Source organism: Andrena cerasifolii, chromosome 9 (assembly GCF_050908995.1).
Source record: "Andrena cerasifolii isolate SP2316 chromosome 9, iyAndCera1_principal, whole genome shotgun sequence".
In the NCBI taxonomy this organism is placed as follows: domain Eukaryota; kingdom Metazoa; phylum Arthropoda; class Insecta; order Hymenoptera; family Andrenidae; genus Andrena; species Andrena cerasifolii.
Window position 1 is genome coordinate 1,553,757 of NC_135126.1, and position 13,354 is coordinate 1,567,110.

Genomic DNA, 13,354 nt, shown 5'->3' on the forward strand with positions numbered 1-13,354 from the left:
GCAGGATGAGCGTACTTTCGTCTTTCTTGTCCTAGCGTAGATAATGCGTGCGAGCATCCGGCTGATGGAGCGCGTGTTATGGGATGATTTACTTAATACGTTGCAAAATAAATCGTGAATGTAGCCCTTGCGCGCGTATCGCGTATCCGTGTGATAGTAACTGCATAGGAGAAGCTGTTATCTATCGAGGAAACGATGAGTGCTTTACGACGCGGTACGCGGAAGAGAAACAGGTTACATTAAAATTCAATTTAGAGAACTTTTAGCTCCTATTGACAAATCTGTAGCGGCAGCAAATTTCATGCGGGCACTGTTCAACTCCGTAAGCGATTAAGAATGTTCTATAGGGTGGCCGTACCTAATATTGCCTAGCAAAAGTTAAATCGCTGTCAATTGAATAATAATTGATACTTTTCCATGCAATTCGTTTCAAAGTAAAGGGAAATTATTCATCTTTCATGTAGCACAAATTAGAAACGTTGAAACCTACAAATTTTTAATTAGGAATTAAAAAACGCAAGACATGCAAAAATCCTGTCCTGAAAAAAATGCACCTAATATCACCCACTCAAGAAATATTGATTAATTCATGTATATATGATTTTTAAAGTCAACTTCACATGTGCTTTTACTATTTCTTGCTCTTTAAATGTTTTTCTTTACCCATCTTTGATTTTATTTTTATTAGAAAAAATATAGAAATAGGATTTGTAAAATATTTTATTTTTTACGTTCGGATGTACATATTGGGCAAATAAATTGTATTTCAGCTGCTCCGCAGATTTCGTGCCCCCACCTGTAATAAACGTTACATCGAAACCATTGTTCTCCGATAGGCGGCATTGAGAACACGCATAAAAAAAAAACGCTATTTTCATTGCGAGAATTATTTGAATCGATTTCGTTCCTTAAGTACAGCATTAATTAGGTATTTCTAGTAGATATTCTTGCATTCACAGAATTATTAGACTTACCTTCTTCGAAGGTGATGTAAAATTGTGGAAGTCCAATAAATTTTTACACTATCAAGATTCTCTAAAATACTTCCCTTTCTGTAATTGTTGATCACATGACGCTGCAATTACAGTATGTCTTCCGATATAGGTTTAGGTACTAATTCAGTGCATAACCGATAAATTGTAATGCTTACTTTGCGAGATATAGCGAGTGGCGATATTAGGTACGGTCACCCTATCATGTTTCCCTTTTTTGACTACCGATTCCCTTTTATAATTCTCAAATAACCTTCAACCTCCCCCCCCCCCATGTAAGGTAGAGTAAATTTCATAAGGTAAAGAAAACACATTAAGAATAGGTATTTCAGAATATAATTTTATCTTAGCAGATAAACTAAATAAGTGCTAAAAATCACCAACTAAAAATAACCGTGGCGACCCCCCAGAAAACACTTCGCGACCCACAGGTTGAGAATCACTGTTCTATATGTATAATGAATGGTTAAGAAAAAGTGAAGGGTGCGTTTGGTATCATTTCGTCAAAAAAAGTTGATCTTATTGAAGAGTACTCATTAAATACATATACATAATTATTTTCTATCGGCATTTCAAATGAGCTTAATGAGTAATATAATAACAGTGATGTGACTGAATGAATTTCACACAATCTTTTGCTTATTTTAGCGGAACTCGGAGATTACGATCCAAGACGGCATTCCTTGGGCTACGTAACCGAATTTCGATTCTTAGCCAATCAAACTACGGAATTGGAGAACCGCATAGTGGAACTTCACAAAACTCTCGTGTAAGTTCTGGCGATCACGGTGAATCTATCTGATTAGATCCTCTTATTGTTTCCAGCAATATTGCTTTACTAAAATCAATATTCTATGACTTGAAAGAATACAAAAAAATAGTCTACAAATTATATTGTCATATTAAATCCACGGGCCACTCCACGGTAGATTTTAATGAAACTCAAGTATGAGATAGTCCACGTGAAATTACGGGGGGTTTAAGTCATCATTTTACTGGCCTTGAATTTGTTTAAAAAGTACGGACCGTCAAAAATTGCAATTTTTACTTATTTGCCTCGTCCCTGATATCTAAACCATTCTAACATTATAAATCGTATAATCAATTATCTAGTTGTTTTATGGAACGTGCAGAGTAGTAGTTTGAAGGGTAACGATGATTTTTCCAGAGGGCAGTTACCCTCCGCGGCGGAACTGAATTACCTGGACAAGGTGAAGTGGCTCGAAATGTACGGGGTCGATTTGCATCCCGTCTTGGTGCGTATTTAACTTTCGCAGAACAGGCTATCGTCGGCGCGATCGACATCGATAATTAACGTATTAAAACCTCGTAATCTCGGCCCACAGGGCGAGGACAGCGTGGAGTACTTTTTGGGTCTGACACCAAGCGGGATAATACTATTGCGCAACAAGACCAAAGTGGGGAACTACTACTGGCCTCGAATCAATAAAATCTATTATAAGGTAGGTAAACATCGTTTTAAATTCTCCCGGTTACATTTATTAAATAAACGAGCGGCATCGTTTGTGCCTACTGTGCGTGTTCACGTTTTATGTCACTTCGTAATGTGTCATTAACTCCCGAGTAATGACTTGCACATGTGCTGTAAACTTCTGTTTCATCATACTGATATAGTTACATGTATGGAAAGCTATTACCAAGGTATATTTATCTCACCTCTTTTTTCGATTTCACATCACAAATTATAACTTCTTCTATCTACGATCGTTATGCTCAACAAATAGGAGCATTTAATAGTTTGGTATAATTGTAATGATATCTACATTTCCTCGTTGCAAAGTCTTCTTGATTAAATAGGAATTTATATGCGGGTCCCTTTTGAGAAAGAATATCGAAACAAATCGAGATTGTTTCTAGAATGGAAGAAATATTATTGTAGGTACAAAGTGCACCATAGGACTTTCTCAAGTGCAATAGAAAGAGGATATGTAATTAATACCACTCTATGTCTCCCGAAATTCGCTTTCCACGGTCAAGCAGCAACTAATTAAATAACTACGTACTAGTGGTAAACTCCAGAACTCACCGTTCCCACCCAGGCTATTAAACAACGACCCCCAATTAAACGCGACGTTGAATTGCAAGAAGCAGATCGCGTCAAGGCGCTTTCACTCGGTTTTCCAGGGTAGATACTTCATGCTGAGGGTCAGCGAGAAGAATTCCGAGGAGAGGACGCACGGTTTCGAGACCCCGTCGAAGGGAGCCTGCAGGCACCTCTGGAAATGTTGCTTGGAGCACCAGGCGTTCTTCCGTTTGATGGCCACGGGGCCACCTCCTCTCAGCCCTTACTCTCGCTTCCGTTCGTACAGCCCTCCTTCTGGCTCGGAGAAGCACACGGTGATCAGACGGAATCCACCGCCGATCTTCCAGAGGACTCCGAGCAGAAGGGCGCAACGACGCGTGGTGGAGGGCCAGGAAATGGTGGGCCCGTTCGTGGAGACGCCTGCTACTGTCAACTCCAATCCGGGGAGCAATTCAGCCGGTGGCAATGTCTTGTGCAATACACAGAACGCGAGACAGGTGAACAATCCCAGCCCCAGGAGCACAAGGAGCGCACCTTGGACGCAGAGCCAACCTCGGGGCCTCTATACTTCGTCTAGTCCTCGGTCTGTCCGCTCCGCGGGAACGGCACCGGCAGTATGTTCTTCAGATTTTTATATGCTTTTTTGTGGATGTTGGTGGAGGCACAGATATACACTACCCCTCGAAAGTATTTCATCACTTGTTATACATGTACGGTTGATAATAGAGAAAATAGAGTAAGAGTTAATATAGTTGATTATTGCTTACCTTTGTTAGATTGCTACTCAGTTTTCCTATATTTATGTGCAATTATTTTTGTGTTATTTTCACTTTTTATCTGATTCAACTGTTCAGAGTCAGAGAACTTATGTGCTTCGAAATTGTTTAATGACATTTCAATGCTGATAATGATAAGTTTTAGGATTAACTATATTGTTTGGTTACCAAAAATCGTTTGAACCACTAAAATCAGCGGTCGTATCTCGGATAGAGGAAGCTGTCAATAATAATCGAATAATTGCAGTTCGAAAACCAGTTTAAGATAACAAAATAGAATGAAACGATTCTTATAAACTACAGAATATCTAAGTTGGACCATAAACATGTGGAAACACGTACCATTTTCTCTAATCAGTTATCAAATCATTTTATCAAACGTATGTACCTATAATAAGTGATGAAATACTTTTGAGCGATAGTGTACATGGAAATCGTAAAAGCAGCAGGTATTGTATATGGTAGCCCTGTTAAGTGTTGGGATGCATTCACAGTGTAGTTTTTGGATAGAGGTACTTTAGGGGACATTCCGGTCTAAAAGTCGATTTTTTTATTTCATTTTTCGAAGGTTCAACCTTTTAGGAATACATGTTTAAAGGAATTTGTTGAAATTCGTAAAATTCCCTAAGTTATACGCATTTGAGTAGCGGCAAATGCGGTTAAACGCGCTTTTCTCGAAACAGTGTTCTCAAAACGGTGGGACCTGTATTTCCAAAAGTTATTATCCGATGCGACTGAAACTATTTTTATTTTGTAGAATATACTTCTAGCTAGTGGAGATGCAAAAAAAAATACAAAAAATTGATAAATTATAATTTTCAAAGAAGTTGAAAGGATGGAAAAGTATACGGAAAAAGTGATTTCAAACTTCAAGTGTCGTTATTTTGTAAAAAAATGTAATTTTGTAATTTTTCTGGTTTCCCCCTTAGTCAGAAGTATATTCTTCAAAATAAAATAAGTTTCAGTCGCATCGGATAATAACTTTTGGAGATACAGGTCCCACCGATTTGGATCAACTTTTTGACGCCATGACTTTAACGACTCCCCAGTGCCGTCTGCAATGATTAATTATAAAACAAAAAATATATTTCCATACTTAAAAGTCATCCTTAATACAATGCAAAAGTCCCATTAAATTACATATAGTAGTTTTCCTTTAATTAATTCCTAAAAATCGCCTATTTTTTGGGGCTCTAGACCGGAAGGTCCCCTTAAAGCCCTGAGCGAACCAAGGTGGATACTGGGTACTTACTTAGATCCTGTATGGTCCCAAGGATGTCGTTTAATAAATCATTAGGCCTCAAGTAGTTTACTATGTCTCTCCCATCCAAACTATATCAGGAGTTGTGGAGTTTGCTAAGTGTCAAGAGGAGGGATGGGAAATAGAGGAATCTATGAAATGTCTTTGACTCCCACGGAATAGAAGTACCTAAAGGTCTTTTAATAATGTAGAGCTTGCAGATCGTTACTCATTAATTAAGAAAGATTCAGTAATAGCAATATTACACTGAAGGTGTTATTAACATCCTGTTACGTTTCTAATTTTCAGCTCTTGAGCAGGCTCCAGCGGAGGAGCAGCTCTGTTGAGAGCCAAAGTTCAGGGGACAGTCATAGTCGCGGTGGTCATCGTAGAAGAAGTCATAGTCATAGTCATCGAAGACACAGTCGCCACTCTGACTGCGAGTCCGAGCTTTCGAGGGGCTCGGACACTAGGTCGGGTCATCGGAAACACCGCAGGAAGCACAGAAGCACACGATCCTCTAGGTATGCTTCTCCAATACGTTTCACCCTCCCCTGAACTTAAACCCACGCATACCCCACTCACAATGGGCACGTCGTAAGAAATCGAAACGAAAGTGAAGTTCAATTTAACCCGACCCCGCCATGTTTTCCGTCCGTACATTAAGTCAATTAAGCGGTCGAGACGCGCCTGCCGGCTTAATTGGTAATTAATCGGAGTGATAAAGGCTCCTTAGACGGCCATGTGAAAACGAAATAACTCGGCAGAACGTCTTCGGGCGAGTTCAGCGACCGTGAGGACGGGAAAGAAGCCCTCGTACTCATTATACTCTCACGGTAGGGTACATAAAGTGCGTAAAGGTGATAATTATTTTAATGACGACGCGCTTGGGAAGTATCAACCTCGCGCTACGAAATCTCCCGGCGATGCTTTCGTGTTATTCAATGGAAAAAATGAAAGAAAAGGAGAAGAATGAACGCGCGAGGGAGATTGGTCTCGCAATCACGAGCTGGGCGAATCTGTACGATTCGAGTTTAGTTTATCACCGTACCGCGTGTAATGGGCGCGAGCGTTTCTGGCTTAAACTACACACTCTAGTTGTTAATGCCCGTTCGCTGGGGATCGTTGTCGTTACACGTGCACGGGGATCTTTTCAGACACGAATTGGTAGACTCCGAACCGCAATGGAGGGAAGCGCAGAAGCGGAAGGGCGAAGGCGTGCAGCGGGCTGTCGTAAGTTCGAATAACAACGTGATTAATTTCGTTGCAATTCTGTATTTAAAGGACTCGCTGTACTCAGTCATTTTTTTTTCTTCTTTTCTACTATACAGTGTGGTGATTTTAACTGGACACGCTGGAATATCCCGTAAATTGTTATGGGAGTTGTTTGGTATGGAGGGGGACTGTTTTTTGTATATGAAATTGTAGAGGAGATTTCAAGATCAACTTTATTCTTTTAAATGGAATATTATAGGTACCTACATTTTTATTCATAATGCGATAGCGTTTGGTAGGTCGAGTTCAACAGTGTATCACATAAGATGTATAGATGCGAATTCACGATGAGATTTTACATGACTTTTCTATCGCGAGACAAGAATCTCTGCAACAACTAAATGTAAATAAGGGAAATAGTCGCGAGATGAGATTTTTTAAAAATATATCATGTAACTTGTCTTATCAGCAGGGCCGTTCCTGAGTTTTGGCCACCCAGGTGCAAAAATAATATTGCCGCCCTTATTAATTTAATATTTTTTAATTGAGAATTTGGTATGCAGTGTTTACTTTTATATCTATACAGTGATGGACGAAAGAAAGTTTACAACTTTTTCAGAATTGGTCCAAACGAAATGAGTGTTTTTTGAGAAGCTAGAAGGATTGGTTTGCTAAATGACGTTTTCGTCGTTTTGAAAAAAATGCATTTGGTCGGAATAGCAACAAAAATAGTAAAGGTTGTTTTTTAAACTTTTTTTTGAGCCTGTATTGAAAATTCAAAAAACCCGTTTGTAGATTGAAAATTTCATTATAATCGGTTAACGTTGCTCTGAGCTACAAACCTTTACTATTTTTGTTGCTATTCCGACCAATTGCATTTTTTTCAAAACGACGAAACTCGTCTAAGTAGCAAACTAATGCTTCTAGCTTCTCAAAAAGAAACTCATGTAGTTTGGACTAATTCTAAAAAAGTTATGCGATTTTAAAAGTTGTAAACTTTCTTTCGTCCGCCACTGTATATACATAATTTTAAACAGTTACCATGCAAAAGAGTTTCGATTATTATTCTTATTAGTCAAAACTGTACATATAATAAACGGCCTGCGGCCGCCCTTAAATTTGGCCGCCCAGGTGCGGGGACACCTTCTGCACCCCCGCCGGGAACGACCCTGCTTATGAGAGTCTAGTTTTATGAAACTAATGCCAAAATAATTAAAAAATAATAAAATAATTGTCTCGTGAGATTAAAGTCTCATGGGAGACACGGTATTTTTCTCTCATCGTGGATTTGCACCTTGACATTGAAATTGCTGGTCGCGGAAAGCATAAAATAACAACTGCTGACGGTGGCTTACGACCCGAGAAATATCACGGAAACTCAAAAAAATAAAATACACGAAACGGTAAGTCATATGCTTCTACCTAATAGATGGTCATAAATTAGTGAGATCGTAAGGAGGCAGTCCAATGCGAATCGCGGGTTGTCAAGTCTGTAGCACAGTCACGTAGGTTCAGCTAGCCGACAACCCGCGATTCGCGTTGACCTGCCTCCTTGGGATCTCGCTAATTTATTACCTTCTACTACATTGAATGACTTTATATGACACACCGTTTAACTCGTCTTAACAAACGATATCGTATTATGAATATAAGCGTACTTACAGCATTTCATTTAAAAGAATTAAGGGGGGACACCACTGTAATGGCCCGAAAAGTAAAAGTATTTTTGGAAATTTATTAAAAGCAAACTACGTAATGATTTGTTTTTAAACTTTCAGGAATTTTTACTGGATATTTAAGTTACACGAATATCTTTTTTTTAATTTATTTAAAGCAGATTTATAAGCTGTACAGGACCAGTAACTTAGGGTTGCAAAAAATTTCCGCTGACATGGTTCACAGTTTTCTGACGAAATGGTTCTTCGGAAATCAAAAAACCAAAAAGTTTTAGAAACTATATGCGCATGACTATGGCACGATGGCTTCGATTTTGAAAAATTTGAAAAATGACAAAATAGCGAACCTCTGAAAAAAATGGTGAATTTTGGTTCTAGTAAATTAACTCTTGCGATGAAAAAGAAATGGAAGGAAACAACCGATCAAAAAAACCTCCGATCGTGCCATAGCCATCTGCATATAGTTTCTAAAACATTTTGGTTTGTTGATTTTAGAAGCACCGTTTCGTCAGAAAACTGTCAACCAGATTTTTGCAGCGCAAAGTTACTGGTCCTGCACAGCTTGTAAATCTGCTTTAAATAAATTTAAAAAAAGATATTCGTATAACTTAAATATCCAATAAAAAGCCCTGGAAGTTTAAAAAAGATTCATTACGTAGTTTGCTTTTAATAAATTTCTAAAGATTTTGGGCCATTATAGTGTCCCCCCTTAAATTGATCTTGGAATTTCCTCTACAATTTAATTTACTAAAAAAAATATTTACACAATGTAATATCCCCCTCCATACCAAACACCTCTCATAGTAACATTGTTTTCATATTTTCTACGGCCTATGAGATATTCCAGCGTGTGCAGTTAAAAGAAACACGTTCATATATCGTGCAACTTATCTTGTACGCTTTTCCTCGCTCCTCGTTCTGTTTTCCTTTTGCGACGGTTAAGTGAGGTGAGAATGGTATTGTGCCAGGTGAGCCATACGGAGCCTAGAAGGAGGCACAGGAGTAGACATCGGAGCCCTTCCCAGAAGCAGCAACTACCAGACGAGCTTAGAAAGTACGTCTTTTAATCAATTTGTAATATTATTAAAAGGGATTCGTCTAAGTTCACTTTCACCATGATGCAAAGTTTGCGCACATGTAGCAATCATCAAACTAAATTAAAAATAGTAATTGTAATACCTATCTATTATATTTTCTCTGTCAGGGAAGAATTGGAAATTATAGTAATAGTATTTTTATTAGTATTATTTTGTGTTTTAACAGAACTGAACGGACGAATTCAAGATTCTTTCTTAAAAAGTAAAGGGCAGTTCTATTTCGGGGGTTGTTTGAGCCTCAAAGGAAAATCATATTATGTATTGGGCCGTATGCATAAAAATAAGGAAATGCTTGAAAGTAATAAGTATAAGTAACAGCAAATACTACATTTCGTACGCATAATCTTCATGGGAAAATGGATGGAAAATCTTAAGTAAATACTACTTAGTAGTATTTACTACTAAGTAGTATTTACTACTAAGTAGTATTTACTACTAAGTAGTATTTACTTACAAGGGAACACCCCGAACTCGCACTCACCGATTGGAACGCAACTTTGTGGGTTTATAGAGTGACCCAAGACAAGAACAAGGGTGTATTTCATTTGGGCCCTACCGCCCTCTAAGGGGGTGAAAACTAACCTCAAAGTCAAATAGGCACTTCCACTTTTTTCCGTATAACTCCCAAAGTACAACAGAAGGGAAAAAATGTTTCAAACAAAAGTTTAATGGTGCAATAAGCGCTACAAACCTCCGTTAACAAAATTTTTGAAAAAGCTTTTTTCTTAAAACAAAAATTTTACCTCGCGTTATTTACAATTCCACGAGTAAACCGCTTTACTTGTGGATATTCCCTGTAACACGCGGCAACGTCTCGCACAGGAACGTTACACGTGTGTACAGTCTAAAGCTCCTATACAGCACGGAAAATTGAATTTTGTCTGCCAATCTCTTTTGACTTTTTCTACTTCATTTGTATTTTTTGGAAATTTAATCCAGTTTTGGCGTTTGGTACAGATTTACTCTGATGAACACCCGTAATCTCACCAATGCCTACTTGCAAACCGGGATCACCTATGTATCTAAAAAACACCTCCATTTTCTCTTTCCGTGAAAGACCGCCACCTCTGGTTTCGTTCACGATATCTAAAAATGTATCCGCCAGGTAGTTCACATGGTGTTTTTAGAATCTAAACATGGCACGGTACTCTCGGGTATGGTTTCTTCGACTTTTGTGAACCTTGGCGGCACGAATTTACACGAACAACGCCATGATTGCGATTGGGCAGACAATTTAAGACAGACCACTGGCAGACTTAAGATAACACTAGCATTTACTTGCAGTTTTCAATAAGTATTTTACGTATTTACTGAAAAATTAGTAAAAACTGTTTCTAATAAATACTTCAACCTTTATTGCATACGGAACTGAGTATTTGCTTGAAAAATCACTAGTAAAAGCTTATACTTGCTTTTATTTGCTTAACTGTTTTCCATGTAAACGAAGCAACCTCTGAATTCTTCCACATCAAGGCAAACTTTGACGAGAAACATGGGCGTCCGCAACGAGGGGCAAGACGGGGCAGTTGCCCTCTGGCTTGAGCAAAAATCGTTTCTTTTTAAAAACTAATCTTTATTAACCCGCCGTGGGCACACTTATTTATAGCACCTTCCGTGGGCACACTGGGTTGTTTATGTTCGTGGCATGTTTTTTAAACTGTTTTTGACTTTCAAAAAATCTGAAAAAATTATGGGATACTTATTCAAGTCTCTACTTTAATATACAATCGTTCTTTGAGTCAAACGTTTAAAGGATTAATTAGGAAAAATAAAAATTCGGAAGGGAGTTTAAGAAATGCGGCAATTTGCTCAAGACATAAACGTATGTCTTGAGCAAATTGCCGCATTTCTTAAACTCCCTTCCGAATTTTTGTGTCTTTACCCAATGTGCCCACGGCGGGTTAAGTTTATGCACTAAAAAAGTGAATATATTTAAATTTAAATTTTAGAAATTGTAATTAAATTGGCGCTACAAAATGGGTTCAAACAAGCAACCAAAGGTGGTCTGTGAACTTGACCGTTTCTCAAAATTGCGCCCAGTCCCGGGAAAAGAGTCTGCGGACGCCCTTGGCGAGAAATATTGTCGTTCAAATATAATAATACGTGAGACAGCCTCCGTAGGACCGTTGAAGGTCCCCGTTCGACCGCGCAGTCATTGAGATAGTGGCTTCGTTTTCCAGACATTTGGAGTTTGGGCTGATCGATACAACCGGGATGAGCGAGCAGCAACGTCGAGAGATACCATATACGGTGGTTCAGTCGCAATCTGTCCAGCAATGTCCCCTACAGTCCAGCAATTCCCGATTGGACGACGCAGACTCGTCGTCCCTGCCTAGGTACGATGATCTCAAGACGGCCTGCAACATCCACAGCCATCCTCCGCAATTGGAGGATGAGACGGGATCCGTAGTCATTGTTTGATATCTTACCCCCCTTCTGCATGTGTCTCTTTTTTTTTATTATTTTTTTTTTTTATTTATTCAGAGCATGTACCGTACGTCTACTTTTAAGCATGCCCTCCCCACCAACCAACCCCCCGCCCCCCCCCTTATTATTTATTTGACGCATGACAGATCCTTAATAAATGGATGAGATTAACAGCTTGTCGCACCTGTTTTATTTATTTCCTGGCTGGCACCCACTGATCGCTTCTGCTAGTCTCCGTGCTTCTGCATGGAAGTACCGTTGTTTGTTTCCATAGAAGTACAACCCTTCAGAGTCGTAGCATTCGTTTTATGTGTTTTGTTGAAGTTGTCTGTGTATTGTATGGTATGCATCGTGTAACTCGTCAAATAAATGTCGGTAGCTGGGAGCGTCGAGATTTATGTGTTATTACCGCTATTAAACAACAAAAGGAGAGATCGATCGAAATTTTCGTTGCGCCAGTTCGCCTTAGAACGCCCGAGCCCCCGTTTCAATCGAGCTGGTATTCGCGGGATACCGCGAACTTACTGTACTTCAAACACATGCATACTCCAGTTGTGTACATTGGCGAACGTAAAAAAACGATCGACGTACGAGAAAGCCTATTTTGTTGCGTGTAAAGATTTTAGTTCTGCTAGATGTAAAACAGAAATGTGTATCGCTAAGGAATGCAAGATTGGCTCGTAGTGTGTATTAACCGCATTTGATCGTTTGGTGAACTAAAAAAAAAAAAAAAAAAGGAAATACGAAATAAAGAATGTGTCAGGCATCGATGTCGGAATGACGACCGATAGACAGGGATCGGTTGAGAAGTTTGGCGTGGAACCCAATAGATTGTCAAGGAATCACTTTCAGAACGATCGGATCCGTCGGCAAAAGAAACAGAAGGACTATACAGCATAGTCGCGACGGAAGTTGTAATTTGCCTGTGGCCAGGCCGTGTCAAATCGAGACAAAGTACTACAACGGTAGTAGGACCGAGTGCAATATGAGGAAGGACTTTTACTATACTCGTAACAACAGAATATTGATAGGCAGTAACGTGGACAGTGGCCTCGGGGAAAGCACGCCGCAGGAATTCTCAAGCTGCTGCTCAAGCTCTGCCGACAGCGCTAAACCCACCCGTGTAGTACGTATCTTTTTTCGCTTGCTTCTTCTAGAATAGAACGTTATCCATCCGTTTATCCACGTTTGGTTCCGAGTGGGACGCATCACTTTCCGCGCCGCGCGCGACACTCGAGCATAATCGTGTTAAACCACGAAAAGCGATGCCGCTGGAAAGTAATGGGTAACACTTTCGCTTCACGTAGTCCAAGCTTCTCGCTTTTTAAAAGGAGGCTGAAAATTAAATCACAGATGAAAGTGTCTTTTATGAAGATCGCACTTTATTACACGAAAGTCTTTTAGAAATACCTAAGCGCTTTTCACGAATACATATGGTTAAGGCTTGCTACTCCTTTCTCCGCTAGTTACAGCATTTTAACGAGCTGCCATCAAGTTCCTTCAGTTGAAAAGGGATAAAGTTAATTATAATTGATTTAATAAAGTGCTGTCGCTAGAACGTAGTGTGTTGTATCGTACAATTCTTTGCATAGTACATTAGTAAACTAGTTTTGTTTGGTATAGACGCAAATGCAATTAGGGGGAGAGGTACGCTATGAACTGTCTTCGAACCAAGAAATCTACCCTCCCGTTGATACTACTCTGGACGCTGTTCTGCAGCCCATTATATCGTAAGTGCTTTCTTTTCGTTGCTTTGTGCTTCTCTTATATTAATGACCGAGAAGGAGTCGATTAAGATTTTAGTCTGGCTTTATTAATACCTAACGCGTTACATGCTGCTAAGTACTTTACTTACCATTGCGATCTTATGATTCGACTTTCTAAGAA

The 13,354-nt window shown here is 39.3% G+C and overlaps 1 protein-coding gene across 4 annotated transcripts in view; it reads left to right on the forward strand.

Moving 5' to 3' along the window:
• Positions 1-13,354, forward strand: part of LOC143372794 (band 4.1-like protein 4) — a 125,625-nt gene that overhangs the window by 111,900 nt on the left and 371 nt on the right. For 3 of the 4 annotated variants that reach the window (XM_076819344.1, XM_076819343.1, XM_076819342.1), the window contains exons 6-15: positions 1,641-1,761; positions 2,161-2,248; positions 2,339-2,455; positions 3,138-3,650; positions 5,362-5,576; positions 6,210-6,285; positions 8,912-8,997; positions 11,221-11,376; positions 12,320-12,593; positions 13,091-13,197. In XM_076819344.1, coding sequence (XP_076675459.1) covers positions 1,641-1,761; positions 2,161-2,248; positions 2,339-2,455; positions 3,138-3,650; positions 5,362-5,576; positions 6,210-6,285; positions 8,912-8,997; positions 11,221-11,376; positions 12,320-12,593; positions 13,091-13,197 — 1,753 coding nt within the window. The remainder of the gene's footprint in view (positions 1-1,640; positions 1,762-2,160; positions 2,249-2,338; positions 2,456-3,137; positions 3,651-5,361; positions 5,577-6,209; positions 6,286-8,911; positions 8,998-11,220; positions 11,377-12,319; positions 12,594-13,090; positions 13,198-13,354) is intronic. The other variant, XM_076819345.1, reaches the window with a different exon arrangement.